Raw genomic sequence first — 19,948 nt, forward strand, 5'->3', positions numbered from 1 at the left:
CAGAGACCCAGGGGAATTAAACATGCTAGAATAGAGTAAACAGATATCTTAAAATAGAAGTTCAGGGGCAATACTTTAGAATTCGGAAACGTATTTGATGTTATCACTTATTCTAGTAGCAAGGCTACTAGAATAAGTGTTATTCTAGTAGCAAGGCTTATACGTTGGTCATACATAACTGGTAATTAGCTTACGGAATTAACAAATGCATATAAAATATATTAATTAAAGGCAACTTTAATGAATAACTTCTATATTTCGGTAACGTCACTTTGCCATCTTCTGGAACATAAAGATATGGAATGTGCACGCAGGCACTAACAAAAGCAAATGAAGAAGAAAGCAAGAAACTAATATTGTTCCTAAAGTCCTAATGGTGTCCTCTGGCGGGCTAATTAGGTTGTCTTGGCTGTTGGGCTGAAGTTCTCATAATGCAAGTCTCCCAAATTTGGGGTAGATTCATGCACCCAAATTTGTTGAGGTTTCGAACGGTTTTTAGAGCTGCTGATGATTCCTTGAATAATCTTTCATACTTAAACTTGCTGCAGTGTATTATTTTAGTTTTCTTCCAATGAATTCTATGGTGGGTATCTAAGGCATGGTCTGCCAGCACAGAGTGGCTGTACTGGTGAAACCGAATGTAGTCTTTGTGTTCTGAAATCATGATATTTGCTGCCCTGCCTGTTTAGCCAAAGTAGGACGATTTGCAGCTGCAAGGAACCTGGTATACACCAGGTAGGTCTAGGGAAAGTGGTTGGTCTTTGGTAGAGCAGATAAGGGATGCCAACTTTTTATATGGTCTGTAACAAGAAGTAAGGTCATATTTTTTGAGGATATTGGTTATTTTCTCAGAGGTGCCCTGGATGTAGGGGATGGTGATAGATTTGGTGTAATCTTTATTGTGGAGGGGAGGGGGGGTTGTGGTTTACTGGTTTTAGTATTGTTTGGATTTTTTTTGGGGGGATTATAGCCATTGGCTAAGAAAGTGTTGAGGATGTGGTTTAGTTCAGTGGTTAGGGCCTTGTCATCTGAGCAGATTAATTTAGTAATTTAGTATCTGCCAGTATGGGTGGGTTTTCTGTAAACAGAGAAAACCAAAGATCCATCAAGCTGGCATGTGATTAAAGTGTCTAGGAAGGGGAGGGTGTTGTTTTCCTCTTTTTCTAAGGTGAACTGGACTCTGGGATGTTGGTTGTTTAAGTGTGTTAGGAAGGAGTGAAGTGTATCTGAGCCATGTGGCCAAATAGCAAACACACCATCCACGTAACGAAGCCAAATAGTGGGTTTTTGTGGGGCAGAGTTTAAGGCTTTCTCTTCAAAGGTCTCCATAAAGAAATTGGCCAAGGGTGGGGATAGTGGTGAATCCATGGATGTCCCCTCTATCTGTTTGTAGAATTTTCCTTGACAAACAAAATAGCCTGAATTCATTGTGAACTGAAATAGGGCTGAGATATCAGGAGGAAACTTGGCTTGGATGAGCGCTAGGGTTTCTTTGAGTGGGACATAATTGAATAGGGAGGAGACGTCAAAAATGACCATTATGTCAGTGTGTTGGAGTGAGAGGTTTTCTATAGTGGCTTTAAAGTGGGCTGAGTTTTTATGTGTGATGGTGTGTCGCCAGTATAGTGTGTGAGCATTTTGGCTAAATGTTTGGCTAATTTATATGTGGGGGAATCAATGCCATCCACTATGGGACGTAATGGCACATTTTGTTTATGTATTTTTGGAGTCCATATAATCGGGGGGGGCTAGAGTTATAAGTTTTAGTTTGTTAGTGACTTCCACAGGCCAAGAAGTAACTTTCTTAAGGAGTCTGTGGAGAGTTCTAATCTGAGAGCTGGTAGGATTATATTCAATAGGGAGGTAAGAATTACGGTCTAGTACTAAAGCATTAAGCTTACCTTTGTAGTCCTTTTGATTGAGCACCACAGTGGCGTTTCTCTTATCCGCTTTGGTGATTACTATTTTTTCGTTTTTCTTCATTTCTAGTAGGGCTGCATATTCGTCTTTGGATAAGTTGATTTTTGGAGGTTTTGCTTTGGTGAGAACACCGGCTACATCTAGTCTGACGTTGTTGGCGATATGGTTGGGAAGGTTGCGAATCCCACGTTCCATTTGGATCATGATTTCCTCGGCAGGTATTCTTTTAGGAGCCAGGGAGAAATTGTGGCCACGTGAAAGTGTGGTGAGTGCTTCAGGCTTTAAAACAACGGATGAGAGGTTGACTACAGTGTTGAGTGGTGGCTGTGGTAAAGAAGTAGAATTCTTTATCAGGTTTTTGTATTTTTTCAAGTGCCGACTATGTATTTTTTCGAATTCTTTTCTTGCCGAAGCGCATGAGACGTCATAAAGAATCGTCCAAAGATCATGGCCGAGTGTATCTGAAAGTTCTTCCTCTAGCGCCCGTAAGGTTTTGTTTTCGTCGGCAAGGAGAACACGCGTCGTGGTAATTTGTTCTCTTAATAGGGCGAAGCTAGTGCGATTATAAATATGCAGAGCTTTCTGTGAAGTAAAACAGTACTTCAATTTAACACAATTAGGGATTACCTTGTTATCCTGGCAGCGCTTTAGGAATATTAGACGATTTAGTTGTCTCGATATCTTCAACCTCATTTTGCCATATTGACGGGCCTTTCGTGCGATGGAATCTCCGTGGATGATCGTAATTCTAGTAGCAAGGCTTATACATTTGTTATACATAACTGGTAATTAGCTTACGGAATTAACAATGCATTTAATTATATTAATTAAAGGCAACTTTAATGAATAACTTCTATATTTCGGCAACGTCACATTGCCATCTTCAGGAACATAAAGATATGGTATGTGCACGCAGACACTAATAAAAACAAATGAGGAAGTAAGCAAGAAACTAATATTGTTCCTAAAGTCCTAATGGTGCCCTCTGGCGGGCTAATTGGGTTGTCTTGGTTGTTGGGCTGAAGTTCTCATAATGTAAGTCTCCCAAATTTTGGGTAGTTTCATGCACCCAAATTTGTTGAGGTTTGGAACGTTTTTTAGATAATCTTTTGTACTTAAACTTGCTGCGGTGTATTATTTTAGTTTTCTTCCAACGAATTCTATGGTGGGTATCTAAGGCATGGTCTGCCAGTCCAGAGTGGCTGTACTGGTGAAACCGGATGTAGTCTTTGTGTTCTGAAATTCTGATATTTGCTGTCCTGCCTGTTTGGCCAACGTAGGGCAATTTGCAGCTGCATGGGACCTGGTATACACAAGTAGGTCTAGGGGAAGTGGTTGGTCTTTGGTAGAGCAGATAAGGGATGCCAACTTTTTATATGGTCTGTAACAAGAAGTAAGGTCATATTTTTTGAGGATATTGGTTATTTTCTCAGAGGTGCCCTGGATGTAGGGGATGGTGATAGATTTGGTGTAATTTTTATTGTGGAGGAGGTTGTGGTTTACTGGTTTTAGTATTTTTTGGATTTTTTGGGGGTTATAGCCATTGGCTAAGAAAGTGCTGAGGATGTGGTTTAGTTTAGTGGTTAAGGCCTTGTCATCTGAGCAGATTAATTTTGCCCTGTTATATAGTGTTTTTATAACCCCTCACAACAATATGGGGTTATCTTTTGGATTGGATTGCTGGTGAATGTATCTGCCAGTATGGGTGGGTTTTCTGCAAACAGAGAAAATCGAAGATCTATTAAGCTGGCGGATGATTAAAGTGTCTAGGAAGGGGAGGGTGTTGTTTTCCTCTTTTTCTAAGGTTAACTGGATTCTGGGGTGTTGATTGTTAAAGTGTGTTAAGAAGGTCACTTAGTATTTGGTGAAAAAGTAACCTATTGTAACCAAAGCAGTCCGATATTGCCTTCAAGGTCAATAGCAAAAGAGGGCGGTATACATCAGAAACTGTTACGCTATGCTGTAAAAGGGATTAAACGTATACTTAAGGGAGATCTAGAAGTCTGCACTTTCTAGAAGGATAAGAGTTTGAACGTGAAAGGTACGGGGGTCTCAGACCTTAATTCAAAGTTTGCGAGGGAATATCTAGGGTCTAAAATCTTCGCACAGGGTCCCACGAGAAGCCAAATAAAAGGATCATAGAATCAACTATTGAGCATCGGCAGGAGAAAACTTGATGCCAGGAGAAAAGGAGGGAGTTGATCCATGGACTACAGCAGATCCCAGATGAAGTCGTGGAGGGTAAACACAGGCGAAACCTTACAGAGCGAATAGCGGCCCAGGACCAGGATGACAAAGCCTTGACAGTCACACCTTACGTCTGAGTGCCTACAACGCTGGAAGATCGCACTCCAGCCCCATGAGAAATTCCAGAGGAGAACATGGTGTCCATGAAATGTCTAAAGTGATAGATCAAACCATAGCATAGAGGGGGATCCAGAATAAGTCTGTAAAGGAAATACGACTAAGTGCATTGTGTTGGATTCTGAATATATAGAGATTTGAGTAATTATTATTTGCTTCAGAATCCAACATGATCTTCCATCACATAAGCTAATCTTGTAATTATTATTTAATGTAAATCACTTGTTTATAAATTAATATTCATATAACTACCTTTAACCTTATTTGATATTTAATTATTTAATCAAGGATATGGTGTCCATGAAATGTCTAAAGTGATAGATCAAGCCCTAGCATAGAGGGGGATCCAGAATAAGTCTGTAAAAGAAATACGACTAAGTGCATTGTGCTGGATTCTGAATATATAGAGATTTGAGTAATTATTATTTGCTTCAGAATCCAACATGATCTTCCATCACATAAGCTAATCTTGTAATTATTATTTAATGTAAATCACTTGTTTATAAATTAATATTCATATAACTATCTTTAACCTTATTTGATATTTAATTATTTAATCAAGGATATGTATTAATAGTGATAAGACTCTGTATCAAAATATTATTAAGTTTATTTTATTTATTGCAATATTAAAATAAGAATTTGTATTCAACATTTAACTGTGTATTAATTGAAGTGTAAATATTCTTTATTTGTTCCTGTATGTAGAAGTATAATGTTATGCAATACCTCAGTATTATTATATTTTGTTTTGGTTGTCATGGAGACGTATGTAAGATAGCTTGCATGAGTTTAGAACAGTGCGTGAGAGAGAGAATTGAAGGGCTGGAAAGGATTTTAGTTGAAGAGAGCACGAGAACAATTTCGGCAGGAAGAAGGAATATATAAGCTAGGAACGCTGAAAGAATGATTCGTTCGGATGGAATCGGAGGAGAAGCATTTGGGGAATCAGAGTGCGATGATAGCGAGTCGGCAAGTCACTGAAGTAGCTAATTAAAGTCTGCTAGTCGAGGAGCGGTTGGCTAGTAAGTTACAGAACAACAAATACAGCAACAGAAGATAGCAAAGTAGCAACCGGATGACTAGCGATAATTTTGTTGAGATTTAATTCCAGGCCGACTTTTCAAGGACGCACAGAAACTTGAAGCATAGCACAGAGTAACTAAGAGAATAAGTAGAGGCAGTAAAGTTGAATTTAAACGATAGCTGTGTTAAGAAATATAGTGCCTAAAAGATTAATTAAATGCCGGAAGTATAAGCAACTGTGCTTAAAAACTTCTAGTTAAAGAATTACTGTGTGTTACCTTAGTTCAAGAGTTATTAGTAGAATACTGAATTGGTCAGGTGATGTCAAGGATAGTACAAGCGTTTTGATCTGAGCAAGAACGTTTAACTATGTGAATTGCGACCGTTAATTTATTCAGTTATTACTAAGAAGATTTGTTTTAATGAGTGCTGTTAATTGTTTTTATGTGTATGCAGTTATAAGAGATGTTCGTATATAAGTAGATGAACAAGGAGGATTACCGGTAAGAATTATCCAACTACTGATATTCCTATGCGGAGATATGAGTGTGTTTCTTCCTAGAATATCCCTATATTAACAGTAACTATTGCGCAGATTAGCTGGAGTGTGGAATTAAGAGTGTATACTTGCGAAGAAGTGTCACTGCATTTTTATTGTATTTGAAACTTAAGTAACTAAGAGATATTAGTGTAATTGATCACTAAGGAACTTTATGACATTGAACTTTATTAAATAGTTAAGTGATCCTTGTGAAGTCTGTATTTCAGATAACAGATTAACCATTGCCTGAGATTGTATGACTGTATTACCAGATGAGCTCAAATGTTTATAATACCTTACTCAGTGATTTCAATTAATGTGTATAATTTGTAAGCCTAAATTAAATGTTTGTTTGTTGATTTAAAATTGTATTTTGCCTGAATCTCTTTTACTGCACCATTCATAAAATATTCGAACCAAAGTGGGTGAATTAAATAAGTTAAATATACTCGGCCGGTATATATAATAATAACACATAAAAGAGAAATAGTTGACAGTTGATTTTACCTTAATTCTTGGACTAATTTAGATATAGAGTGGCGCAGTCAATAAATATAAATTTTCTCTATATTTGGATTAGAAATCAACTAGCAACTTATTTTTTGTTTAAGAACATCGTAGTGACAAACATGTCGGATCCAAAGTATGGGTCAAGACGAAATAGGATCTAACAAAATGTCGCAGTCGACAAGATTTGAATTCACTATCATAAGTTATGATATTAAGTATTAGAATATATAAGAATTTGTAATAGTAAAAAGAATTTAAAGATAAATTAAGTGAATCAAGTGAATTGGTTGTAAACTAGAATCAGGCAAACAGAGAAGTTATTTTAGGATTCTGTTTTTTTTTAAAGTTGTTGTTAATAGATTAATATGGCTGTTTCATCTAGTTCTAAAATGGAAGATAGTGAATTTTTTCATACAGTGAACCCACAACAAGTTTTTCCTCAGTTTTCAGGTGAAGAATCAGATGATGTATACTGTCCTTTTTTACTTATGTTGAAAAACTTAGAGAAATAGCAAATTGGATGGATTTTCAACTGTTAGTTTTACTCAGAAGTAAATTAATAGGCAAGGCTAGAACATATTTTAACTCATCTCCAATTCTTAAGGAAACATTAGAATACAAGAAATTTAAGGACGAACTAATCTCTAGATTTTCCCATACTAAGTGCTACCTTCGAACCCTTATAGAGCTCCACGAATGCATGCAAAGTGACAAAGAAGATGTCACTAATTATATTAACAGATTGGTGAACATTGCTAAATCTATGAAAGTGTCCCCCCTACAGAAAAACCTCACTTAGATTGGATTATGTTTGAACAATTTCGACTGGGATTGCATAAAGATTTAAGAGAAGTCATTTACAAAAAAAAGGCTGTCAGTTTAGAAGCATGTTATAGTCTGGCCAAGGAAAGAGAGAAAATATTGGAGGAAACAACAAATATACTCCATGAAACAATCACTTATGCAGGACTGTAATGATCAGCTTACACCTTTACCAATTCTTGAATACTTTTCAAACTGTAAAAAAAGGAAAAGGATTAAGAATGAGGAAGTTAATGTAGATATCTCTACCACCTTGAATAACAAACCAGATTCACTAGACTACAATTCCCATAGACTGCAAAGTGTGACAATGGCCAAAGAAAATGGTAAGTTACCTTTAATGCTTGTGCAAGGTCTAATCGGGAGGATTCCATGCAATATCCTTTTAGATACTGGAACCCATATATCAGTTATTTCTAACTCCATGGTGAATAAACTTGTTGATGACTTTTCTGATAACATCACCTTAATTCAGAAACCAGTAAAAATCACGGGAATTGCTAAAACTGAACTGATTGCCACAAGAAAAATAAATGCTGAAATTTCCATACCTTGTTTTCCAGTAGAGTTCTCACATGAACTCATTATCCTTCCAGAAATTGCTGACACGAATGACCAGATCATACTAGGACTTGATTTCCTAGAGAAAAATAAATTCATGTGTGACTTTGCCTCTGGAACCATTTCCTTGTGTGGCATGAGTTATCAATCAATGTACAATGAAGAAAATAAAAGGGGACTATGTAACAAGATGGAGATTGAAATCTTAAACTTTGAAGATGGATTAAGTGATAAAAAAAGAAAATTGTTGCACGAAGCTATCAATTTAGCAGAATCAAAGACGGATAGAGTAGAAATAAGGAATTTCATTCTATCAATTTTCCAAAAATATCCCCAAACATTCACTGAAGATATTAGCTCATTGACCTGTACAAACAAGGTAGAGCATTCCATTGAAATCACTTCAGAAACCTGTCTGCACTAAGCAGTACAAACCCCCCCCCCTTAAATATCTAGATAGACTCCAGATCCTTCTAAATGATTATGAAAGAGCTGTGATCATAGAAAAGTCTAATTCCAGATGGAATAGCCCTTTTTTGTTGGTAGAAAAACCTGATGGAAATCTCAGATTTATATTAGATCCGCGTGAGATTAATAAGGTCACTAAGCCCATTGATTTTCCTCTATGTAACATAGAAGAGCTCCTGACTAGTCTAGAGGGAGCAAAATACTTTTTAAAATTGGACTTGAACTCTGGCTATTTCCAGATACCTCTTAGAAAGGAGGACAGACAGTTTTTTGCCTTTACCACTCGATGGCAAAAATACCAACTCTGTCGGCTTCCTCAAGGGGCCAGAAATTCAGCTATGAGTTTTCAGTGTCTGATGAACACTGTACTCTCAGACATGTTAGGAAAGGGAGTCATATGTTTCCAAGATGACCTATTAATTTACACCCCAGACTTAACATCACATAAAAAAATTTTAGATAATGTATTAAATAGACTAAACTTGTCACATCTATCGTTGAAGTACTCAAAATATAAATTCTTCATGAAGAAGGTTGAATACCTAGGACATGTTGTCAGTGAGGCTGGAATAATCCCCACTCAAGAAAACATCTCTGCCATTCTAAGAGCGAAAATACCCTCCTCTGTGAGACAAGTACAAAGGTACTTAGGAATGGTAAACTTCTAGAGAAAATTTATTCCAAACTGTTCTCAAATAATGGAGCCCATAATTAAATTAACTAAAAATAGGGGAAAGTTCATTTGGGGAAAGGAACAGAAATCTGCTCATAAATCCCTAAATTTAGCATTAACTAGATCTCCTGTCCTCACTCATCCCACTCTTGGAGAACCCTTCTATCTTGCAGCAGATGCCTCGAATGACACCATTGCAGCTGTAATAGAACAAAAAAGAAAGAAGAAATTAGACCCATTGCATTCCTAAGTAGAAAATTATCTGCATCAGAAAAAAATTACTCAGTTATTGAAAAAGAAGCACTAGCTATTGTGCATGCCTTAAGGAAATTCAGATACATGTTACTGGGACAAGAAATTTTTTTAAGATCGGACCATAAACCCCTAACTTTTTTGTCCACAATGAAGGATAAAAACCAAAGGATTATTCGATAGGCCTTAGAATTACAAGAGTTCCAAATACAGATATGCTATATTCCTGGGAAACTTAATGTAGTTGCTGACTACTTATCCAGGGCTTTAGATGATGAAGTAGATGAAAGTACCAGTGCAAAGGAAAAGATAATGAACTTGATAGCCAAGGCAAATGAGGGGGAAGAAAACACAACAAAACCCCCACACCTTCAGAATTGGAGCAAATTCTCCATTATAGATGCACAAAAATTAGACCCAACATGGGGGGGGGGGGATATATCAATGAGTCAAAAATGGGGAGAGAATCTTGGAGAAACACTCCTTTCTGCATTCTTTATTTTTGGATGATGGCCTCTTGATAGCAAAACATGATATCACCGGAAATTGGAAGAACAAAATAGTAGTTCCTGCTGTCATGATTCCTTGGGTGTTATATACCTTTCATGATGCTGATCTAGCAGGACACCAAGGGTTCTTTCGGACATGGGGGAGAATAAGAAACAGATATGTGTGGAAGGGAATGAGACGAGACGTTGAAAGTTATGTGTTTTCATGTCATCTATGTCAAAGAAAATCAAATTACAGAGGATGTTTACAGACAGAGGAAATTCCCTTAAAGAAATAAAAAGAAGAATAGAGATGGCAAGAAATGCCTTTATTGATATGAAAACTGTTCTAATATCCAGAGACATTAATATAGAGAAAAATTAATATAGACAAGATTAATAAAATGCTATATCTGGTCAATCCTTCTCTACAACAGTGAAACTTGGACTCTAAATAAAGAAGAACAGAAAAAATTAGAAGTTTTCAAAATGTGGACCATCAGAAGAATGTTGAAAATACCATGGACAGAGAAAATGAAAAATGAAGGTGTTTTTAAAGAAAGCAAAAATTAAAAAAAAACATTAATGAAAACTTAAATATTTTGGACATCTAACTAGACAAGAAGGCATTCAGAAATTAATATTAGAAGGGAAACTGGATGGAAAAAGAGGGAGCCGGACCCAGGAGATGTGGTTTGAAGATATTAAGGACTGGACTGGCTTTAATTACCATAAATGTTCCAGAGCAGTGAAAGAAAGAAAAAAGTTCCATGGCATGGTTGCCATCCTCCTTCTAGGGGATGACACTTGAAGAAGAAGATGGATAGGAGGGGGTGGTATGATCGAGACATAAATTGTTAAGGGATTATTACCAGGTTAATGTGGAGGAGGTTTTCCATAGAATGGATGAAGACAGGGAGAGAACAAGAGGTCATCCCTGAAAGCTGTATAAGGAGAGTGTGAGCAAGGGGTTGGAGCAGGTTTTTAGCATGGAGAGTGGGTATTAATTGGAGTATACTACCCACATGTGTGGTGAGTACAGAAAGTGAACATATCTAAGGTGCAGTATGATAAACTTTTGTGACAGTGGGACATCCCACAATGAGTCTTTTGACTCCATGCAGGTTTGATGATAATAATAATAATAAGAAAAAGAATTTTTGTTGACTACTCGAACATGTGCTGAAAGAAAAAAATAAAATAAATAGTATAAGATATCAATAATAATGAACAAATTTCTTAAATAAATATATAAATCCACTAATGGCTTTTATTTTAAAACAGCTTCACCTATTCCAAAGGGAAGAATCGAGGCTGTTTTCGCCCTATCTGACCTTTAGAAATCAAGGGGCAGTTAATCTTCACCCTTTGCCAATCAGATATAGGTGGCCTAAACCATCAATGATTTTTAATGGCACATCCAGTAACAGAGTATGGCAGACAAGCTGTCACTATCTTTTGGTCCCTAACCCTGGTGCAATATATTATTGTCTGAAGTAGCATGGGTTCTACAATCCATTTTCTTGAGTTGCAGGATTAAAAACCTCAGTTTCTGAGGAAAAACCCTACTTGTCCATGCCAGAAATAAAATAATTCGGGCACCAGGCATTTGAGCTTAGAAAATTTTCCTCTAGTCTAGTCAGCAACTAGAACTGAAATAAAAACACTATTATTCAAGCAGTTTGGAGGTGATAAGAGCTACACAGTTACAAGCTTTTACTCACATATTTCTTAAAATATATTAAGTATTATGTAAATGTTTGTGTAAATTTAATTTTACCTCTGTAGCAGAGAGATCTGTAACAACTATGTCATGGCGTGTTTCTACTGTTCTCTGGGTAAGTGCAGCATGCAAGATTGGAACTTCACCTTGGAGAAGTTGGCATATTTCATAGATTTCTGTAAAATATAAATACTTAAATTGCATTTCAAAATATACTTGGCTTAATATATAAGTATATTATCTCCACAATGAGTCTCACAACTACATGGAGATCATGAATAAAAATAAACACAACTGAATTTCAATTTCAACTGATGTATGTGCACAACATTTCAAAATGCTCTTGAGTTCATCAAACAACAACACATCCTCACAAACTGGCCTTTATTGCAAAACAGGATGAAAACAACTGAAACCAACATGTTTTATAGTGATACTGGGGGTGGGGGGGCTCTTCCCCGATCGGCGCCCAACCCCCCGAGTTCCAGACTAGTAGGCCGGTTCTCCTTGAATTCTGATGACTCTAATTTTGAAGACTCAAAAGGGAGAGGGGAGTTCCGCCCCATCCCCCCACTCCTATGACGTTAACGTTAACCCCCCCTGAGTTCCGGACTGGTAGACCTGTTCTCCTTTAATTCTGATGACTCGACACTCAGGGCAGCCCCGAGTTTAAAAACGTTTCAAATAACTTGACAAAAAACGTGACACAAAAACGTTACAAATAAAGCCTTATCATTTTATATTATGGAGTAGATTGTAGTTATTTGGAAATACATTTCACACTTATTTATTCTACAATTACTTGCAAAATAAATTTTTGGGTTTAAGTGCCACTATTTCATTCTTGAAGTCCAAATGAATTTCACCCCCTCACCATTGTGTGATAGTGAAGGCTGAGTTGACTTGAAAGGTTTGATCACTATAGCAGGGTACTCTGAATTATCTAATCCTTATGCCATTCACAGTAGTATAAAAGCTATATGGTTACCATCTTTTGCAGGTGGGAATGAAATAAAATAGTAGGAAGCCATAAATTGTAAGCATCTTGAAACAATAATTAAATAAAAATCAGTACTGAGACTTGTGGTTGCTATATTAGAGAAATGACATGTTATCTGCCCACATGAGTTTACTAATAACGATCCTACTAGTTTCAATGCCACTATAACCTGAATTTGTATAAATTAAGAAACAAAGAAAACTATAAATCCAATGGAGCAGAAGGATATGTTTAGTCCACTTACCTCATGTTAAAATAATATAATATTCAAATCTTTGCTCTCATATGCTAAACAACTAAAGAAGAATCTAGTATAATTATAGTGATCCCTAAATTATCTGACCTTCACATAACTAAACCCTCAATTAACCAACCTTTGCATGGGCTAGGGTGCCAGATGACTTTTGGTACAGCACCATGTAATAAACTTCGAATATCCAAATCCTCAAATTAGCTGGCATCTTTAATTTATAGTAAAACCAAGTCAAAAAAAAAACTTTCAAAACGGAAGTGGATATGCAGACATCAGTGAGGCAGTCGAGTGTAAGAATGTCTATAATATGCACGAGCTAGTAAGAAGAACAACAAATCAGAATGGGACAGTTAGTATAAGGCAGGGGTGTTCAACCCGTCGATCGCAGAGCGATTTTTGGTCGATCTCTTGTGTATTCCTCCTTCCTTACAAATTTCATTAAAACTGAAAACATAACATTTTATTTATCATTATTTTGTATTATTTTTAATTCGCTTTAAGTGTATTGCTATTGTTTATTTATTTTTCATTAAAATTGTCAAATCAGTCATTTTCTTATAAGTCCGGGTTAATGAATTAATTTGGAACAGTGGAAGTCAAATAGCAAGCCGAGTGAATATGATTATAAGCAAAGTGTAAAAACTCGATTGTAGCTTAAATATTAAATATTCCAAAGCAGATTGCATCAATTTTTTACTTAGGTTAAGTCCCATGTGAATATTGTAAAAAAATAAACTTTGTTTGTCTCGGTATAGTTTGTATTAGATGTTTTTGTAAATAACTCTTTTGAAGCTAACTGTATATACTGCTTTAATAAGAATATGTCAGTGTTAAAAACAAAGGAAATGTTTTTGTCGCCGAAGCTGTACATGGCGGCATTAGAAAGATTTTTATTGAAACTTGTATCTATGAGAAAGGCTTGCAGGCTCTAAGTGTAAACATCTCCGAAGTCATTCAGAAAGAGTTCAAACAACTTTCCGATGGCCGTCAACTTACAATCAAAAGCAAGTGGAGAAAAACAAAAGGTATGCCGAACTTGAAACTTAAGATGAAAGACTCATACCGATTCTTTGGGGGTCGCCAAACTTCATGCGAGGTCTCAGAGGCCTAATAAAAAGGGACTGAAGCAGCAGAAGGGGTCCCGGTTCCAGAATTGCTGACAGAGAGGAGGCTGCACGGTCCAGAGTCGCCATCAGAGAGACGGCCCAGATCCATGTTGCTTGAAAGAGGAGTTTCCCACTTCCAGACAGGAGCTTCTTGGTTCGAGATGTCGCTAGAAAGAGACTACTTCTTCTAGGCCGCAGACAAAGTTTCAAATTGCCAAAAGGAAGAATTCCAAGTGCCAGAGAAAAGTTTCCAGGCCAGGTTAATGTCAGACATTCACCAGATGTCATCAGACATGTCAGACGTCACTGATGAATAAATACCAGTTAATGGTATTTATTCACATGGTATTTCAAGATTATTCAAGTAAAGAAGAACTTTTGAAAATTATACCATTATTGGGAAGGACTAGGGGAGAAGACATTTTTTCGGCATTTGATGAATTTGTGAAACAACACAAACTTCTGTTTTAAAAATTTGTGTCTATTACTAATGATGGTGCTCCTGCAATGGTAGGTAATAAATCAGGTTTCATTTCATTAAATAAAAACGATGACAAATATCCAGATTTTTTAACATATCACTGTATTATTCACCAACAAGTACTGTGTAGTAAAAGATTAAACATGAAAGATGTTTTGGATATTACATTTCAAATTGTAAATTCTGTTCAAGGAAAAGCCCTGCAATGGCGGTTATTTAAATTACAGGGAGATGATGATAGGGAATTTCTGTTATTATTATTTTTATTATGTAAGGTGCCTCCATGGAGTCAAAAGACTCATCGCGGGAGACCCAACATTGACATACTAACTGTTATTCACACAATATCTGTCATACTTCCCCTTAAACTCATTCACAGATGAAGCATTCACAACCACCTCTGGCAACGCATTCCACCCATTTACAACCTTCCAAGCAAAAAATCTAGTCCTAACACTCTTGTTAACCACACTCTTACACAATCTCCAGGGATGACCCCTAGTTCTCTCCCTTCCTTCCTTCACTAGTCTTAAAAAGATTATCAGTATCAATCCTATAAAACCCTTTTAATAATTTATATGCCTCTATCATATCTCCTCTCATACGTCTATCAACTAGTTTTTGAAGCCCACAGACCTTCAATCTATCCTCATAGGAGACATCCCACAGGCCTGCAACAATTTTCGTAACCCGCCTCTGAATCCTCTCCACCATTTCCACATCACCAAGAAATCCAGATGACCAGATCTGTGCACAATAGTCCAAATGAGGTCTTTTTAATGCTTTATAAAGTGGAACAATCACTTCCTTATCCCTGCTTGTCAGTGTGGTCCTCAATAACCATGTAATCTGATGTGAAGTTTTGGCAACCTTTGTAATATGCCCTCGAAACTTAAGTTCTCAGTCTACAATAACTCCCAAGTCCCTAACCTCAACAACCTCCTGCAGTTCAGTTCGATCAATATAGTAAACAGCATGTGACCTCATCCTTCTGAAGTGCATCACCTTACTTTGCCACATTAAACTGGCAGCCATTTAGTTTAGCCTAAACCACCAGCCTATTTAAGTCATCCTGTAAGATATCCACATCATTTGAATTAACTATCGCTCTTCCCAGTTTTGCATCATCAGCACTGAGCCCTGAGGCACACTAGTCATCTGCCTTGTACTGGACTCCGCTCCACCACAAACCACTCTTTGTTATCTATCCATTAGCCACCCTCTAATCCAAATCACTAGTCTCGGATCCATACTCATTTGCTCCAATTTATGCAACAGAGTTCCATGTGGAATCTTATCAAATGCCTTTGCAAAGTCCAAGAAGATCAATGAAAAAGGATTTCCTTTATCCAACTCCATTGTTACTTCATTATAGAAAGTTAGCATATTGCTAAGGCAAGATCTACCCTTTACAAAACCATGTTGCCCCTTATAAAGTATCATACTGCTGTCCACCCAGTCCTGAATTCTAATTTTTATCAATAATGTTCATGCTCAGCAGAAGTCAATTTTTTGAAAGATTTCTTGTATTAATTAACAATATAAAAATTTTTCTTGATGAAAAAGGAGATATTTATCCATAACTGAGTGATAAAAGATAGTTGTTACACTTATCATTTTTAGTAGATTTCTGTACGAAATTAAGCAATTTAAGTTTAGAGTTACAAGGTAGAGATAAAAATTTAATTGACATGTTAAGTTAAAAAAACTTTTCAACAATACTTACTTTTTAAAGAAAAATATAAATGACTGCGAATTTAGACATCTCCCATATTTATTAAAATTTTTTGAACGAAATCAAGAAATGCTTTGCTATGATTTAAAAGAATTTAATCGTGAAATAGAATTAGTTGAGGAAGAAATAAATTCAAGATTTAAAGATTTTAATAAAACTGAAATGGTTGTATCTTTTATCAATAATCCATTTCAAGAAAACTTGAACATCACAGAAATTTCAAATAAAATTAGTGGGCTGTTTGATATAAACCAAGCTGAAATAGAACTTGAGATAATAAACATTCAGAATAGTTTATATTTAAAATCAATAAACAATGAAGTCATTTGGAAGTATGCACATGAAAAATTCCCAATATTAACTGATATTGCACGAAAAATTCTGTCATTGTTTCGGATTGACATACTTGTCAGAATCTGCTTTTTCAAATATGACCGTCATAAAAAATCAATTAAGAAACCAAATTACAAATGATCATTTGGATGATTGTCTGCGATTGGCCACTTCTTCATATCAACTTGACTATGAAAATATTGCGAGGTCCAAACAATGCCAAATTTCACATTAACTTTTTTTTTTTAATCAACCAGCATTTCCTGTAACTTGTGAGATTGTAATCAATCTGTTGTTTTTTCTAACTTTGGTTTTCCAAAATAGAGAAATACATATTTTATTCCAATATATATATATATTTTTTTTTTTTGTTGTATTAAAATATTTCTTGTATTAAAATAGTTAAAAGTGATAAATAAATTTTTAAATACACAAATAAAGTTTTTAGTTGTGTATTTTTTTTTTTAGTTGTTTATTTGTGCGTAATCAGATATCAGGTTGGGGGAACGTGATCTATATAAGAGAGTAAATCGCCGAATAACTTTTTATAGAAAAGTAGTTCGCATAGTAAAAAACGCTGAACACCACTGGTATAAGGTATCAAGATAGGGGTGGGACTAACGGGCTTCTGCAAATCATGTATACTAATGCCAGGAGTATTAGGAACAAGAAGGAAGAATGTTTGGCATTGGTTGGCTCTTCCTAGCACAGGTTATTGGCATTAGTCAGACATGGCTGACAGAAAATGATATAGCTAGTGGGATAGAATGTGAAGGGTATAGTGTGTTCAGGAGGGACAGATAGAAAAAAATGGGGGGAGGAGTGTTATTGATGACATGAACTGCAGTCAAGGAGAATAGAAGCTGAACAGCAGGATAGTGAAAAGAGAACATTTGAGGCTATTTGGTGTGAGATTGAGACTAGCAAAACAAAATATACAGTTGGGTGCTGCTATAGACCAGGTGATGGAATAGATGGTGGAGATAGTATGCATAAACAAATAGATGCAATGAGTGGAAGAAGGGTAATTATTATGGGGGATTTCAACTATGGTAACATTGATTAGAAGTAGGAGAGGCCATATTGGAGGAAGGAATTGAATTTTATGCAGCTATTAAGGGATAACTACCTGAGGCAGCATGTAATGGAATATACTAGGGGTTCAAGAGTGCTTGACCTAGTAATCACATCTGAGAATTTGACTGTATTGAATATGACCACGTAGCCACCAATTGCTGAGAATGATCATAAGGTCTTCACATGGGAGGTGGCTAAATGCATGGAATTTTCAATTAAGACAGGGTACATGTGGAATTATCAGGCTGGTAAGTATGACAAGCTTAGGAGATGGCTTGGTTCAATGCCATGGCATGTAAAACTGCAAGGGCTGGAGGTTGATAGTGCATGGGAAGCGGTAAAGGATAGTTTGAAGGATATTTGGAAATGAGTTCTCGAGACTGTATTTTATAATTAACTGCAAAAGATCAAAAAGGTTCAAAGTGCCCCCTGGGAAAGACTGCACCCCCTTAGCTATGCCACTGGAGAAGGACGACATCGGGTAAAGCTGAACCCAGTGGAGTCTAGAGGGGATGATGCTGGGTATAGAAACAGTGGTATTTTTATGCTTTATACTAATGCCAGGAATATTCGGAATAAAGGAGAGGAATTGGTGGTGCTGATAACTTCAGCCTGTCCAAAGATTTTTGGGATCACTTAGACATGGTTGACAGAAGAGCATATAATAACAGGAATAGAAGTAGCATTTTTCGGAAGGATAGGAAGGGAAAGCGTGGTGGTGGAGTACTGCTTATGATAAGTGAAGACTTATGTCCTCTAAGAGTGGAGGCTTTGGAAGGCAGTGACACTAATGATTTTGAAAGCATATGGTGTGAAGTAGAGATGGGCAAGACGGGATATTTAATGAGGTGTTGCTACAAATCAAGGAGCACAGAGGGTGGGGACCAGTAGATGTTTAGACAGTTCAGCTTGGCAAGTGCAAGAATTGTTATAGGAGATTTTAACTACAGCAGTATAAATTGCAGAGAGAAAGATGCATGGAGCAATAAGGGAATGGAATTTCTAGAATTCTTGAGGGACAAATTTCTTAGGCAACATGTAATAGAGGGAACAAGAGATTCAAGAGTTTTGGATTTGGTCATAGCATCAGAAGAGTTGATAATAACTGAGATGCCATCTCTCCCACCAGTTGGAGAGAGTGACCATATAGTTTTGACTTGGAAGATGAATAGACATGCAGGAGTACCAAAGAGATGGGAACATATGTGGAATTATAAGGCAGGTGATTATAATAGTCTTAGACATCAACCTGGGGAAGTTTTATGGAGGGAAGAATTGGAAGGCTGGGATATCATTAGTGCTTGGGAAATTGTGAAGGAATATTTGTTAGCAGCAATAGTAAGCTGTATTCCAAAAGAGAAGAAGACAAAATTTGGGGTAAAGTGGATATCAAACAGTATCAAACAGGAACTGCATGTGAAAAAAAAGGCTATAGAAGAGATAAGGTGGCAGGTGAAGAGCAGATGCATGAACAATAGAACAGTATGGTAAGGAAGGAAAAACTGGAATATGAGAAGAGATTGGCCCTAAGATCCATAGAAAATCCTAGGGAATTTTTTAGCTATATGGCCAGTAGGAGGAGAGAGAGATTGCGGAAGAATGACATTGTGGGAGAAAAATGAGAATAGAGTGACTGATTCAGAAGACATAGTGGAATTGTTCAATGAACACTTAATTGGTGTATTTCATCCTGGAGGAGTTAATTTTAAAACTAGAGGAATAGGGCAGGTTCGAGGTTTAGAGGTGCAGAAGGAGAGCTTCCAAATACTGAGTATTCTGGATGTCAGTAAAGCTGAGGGATTGGATGATATTTCACCACGAGTTTTGAGAGAATGTGCTAAAGAGCTGATAGCTCCTTTGACTTGGCTTTTCAATGAAAGTCTGGCTACAGGAAAGGTGCCAGGGAATAGAAGGAAGGTAAGATTACTGCCCATTGCATAAGGGTGAAGATTGGAAGTGTCTAATTATAGGCCAGTTTGTGTGTCATCAGTAGTTGTTAAGATCTTGGAGAAATTAGTTAGGCACCGTATACAGCATTGGGCAGATGAGGATAATGTTATCTGTGAGAACCAACATGGATTTGTGAAGGGGCGCTCTTGTTTTAGTATTATTATTATTATTATTACCCCAAGATCTCATGGAGTCAAAGACTCCATGAGGTCTTGGGGTAATAATAATCTGGGAGGTCGTTTTAACACACACACACATCTCATCATACCGTGTCTTAAACACACTCAAACTCCTTGCAGACACCACACTCTCAGGCAAGGCATTCCAATCATTCTCAACTCTGCACGAAAAAAACTACCTCTCACTCCCCTACTCACACCCTCTATATACAGTTTCTAGGGATGACCTCTGGTTCTCCCAATATTCTCTGTAGAACTTCTCCACCATTGATCCCATAACAACCCCTTACCAACTTGTAGGTCTCTATCATATCTCCCCTCTTCCTCCTGTACACCAGACTCTGCAAATTACATCTTCTCAATCTTTTCTCATACTCGACATTCCAGACGTCAGAAACTACCTTAGTCAGTCGCCTTTGGACCCTTTCCAACATCTCTTCATCCTTCGGAAAACCCGGTGACCAAATCTGGGCACAATAGTCCATG

General features: G+C 36.8%; 1 protein-coding gene across 1 annotated transcript in view; it reads right to left on the minus strand.

Annotated features, from left to right (window-relative positions):
- Positions 1–19,948, minus strand: part of LOC150098956 (unconventional myosin-Ib-like) — a 574,946-nt gene that overhangs the window by 311,538 nt on the left and 243,460 nt on the right. Inside the window, exon 12 of the mRNA XM_090405778.1 lies at positions 11,406–11,524. Within this exon, the coding sequence (XP_090261904.1) occupies positions 11,406–11,524 (119 nt within the window). The remainder of the gene's footprint in view (positions 1–11,405; positions 11,525–19,948) is intronic.

Source organism: Typopeltis vanoorti, chromosome 15, assembly GCF_054136105.1.
Source record: "Typopeltis vanoorti isolate ZY-2024b chromosome 15, IOZ_Tvanoo_1.0, whole genome shotgun sequence".
In the NCBI taxonomy this organism is placed as follows: Eukaryota; Metazoa; Arthropoda; class Arachnida; order Uropygi; family Thelyphonidae; genus Typopeltis; species Typopeltis vanoorti.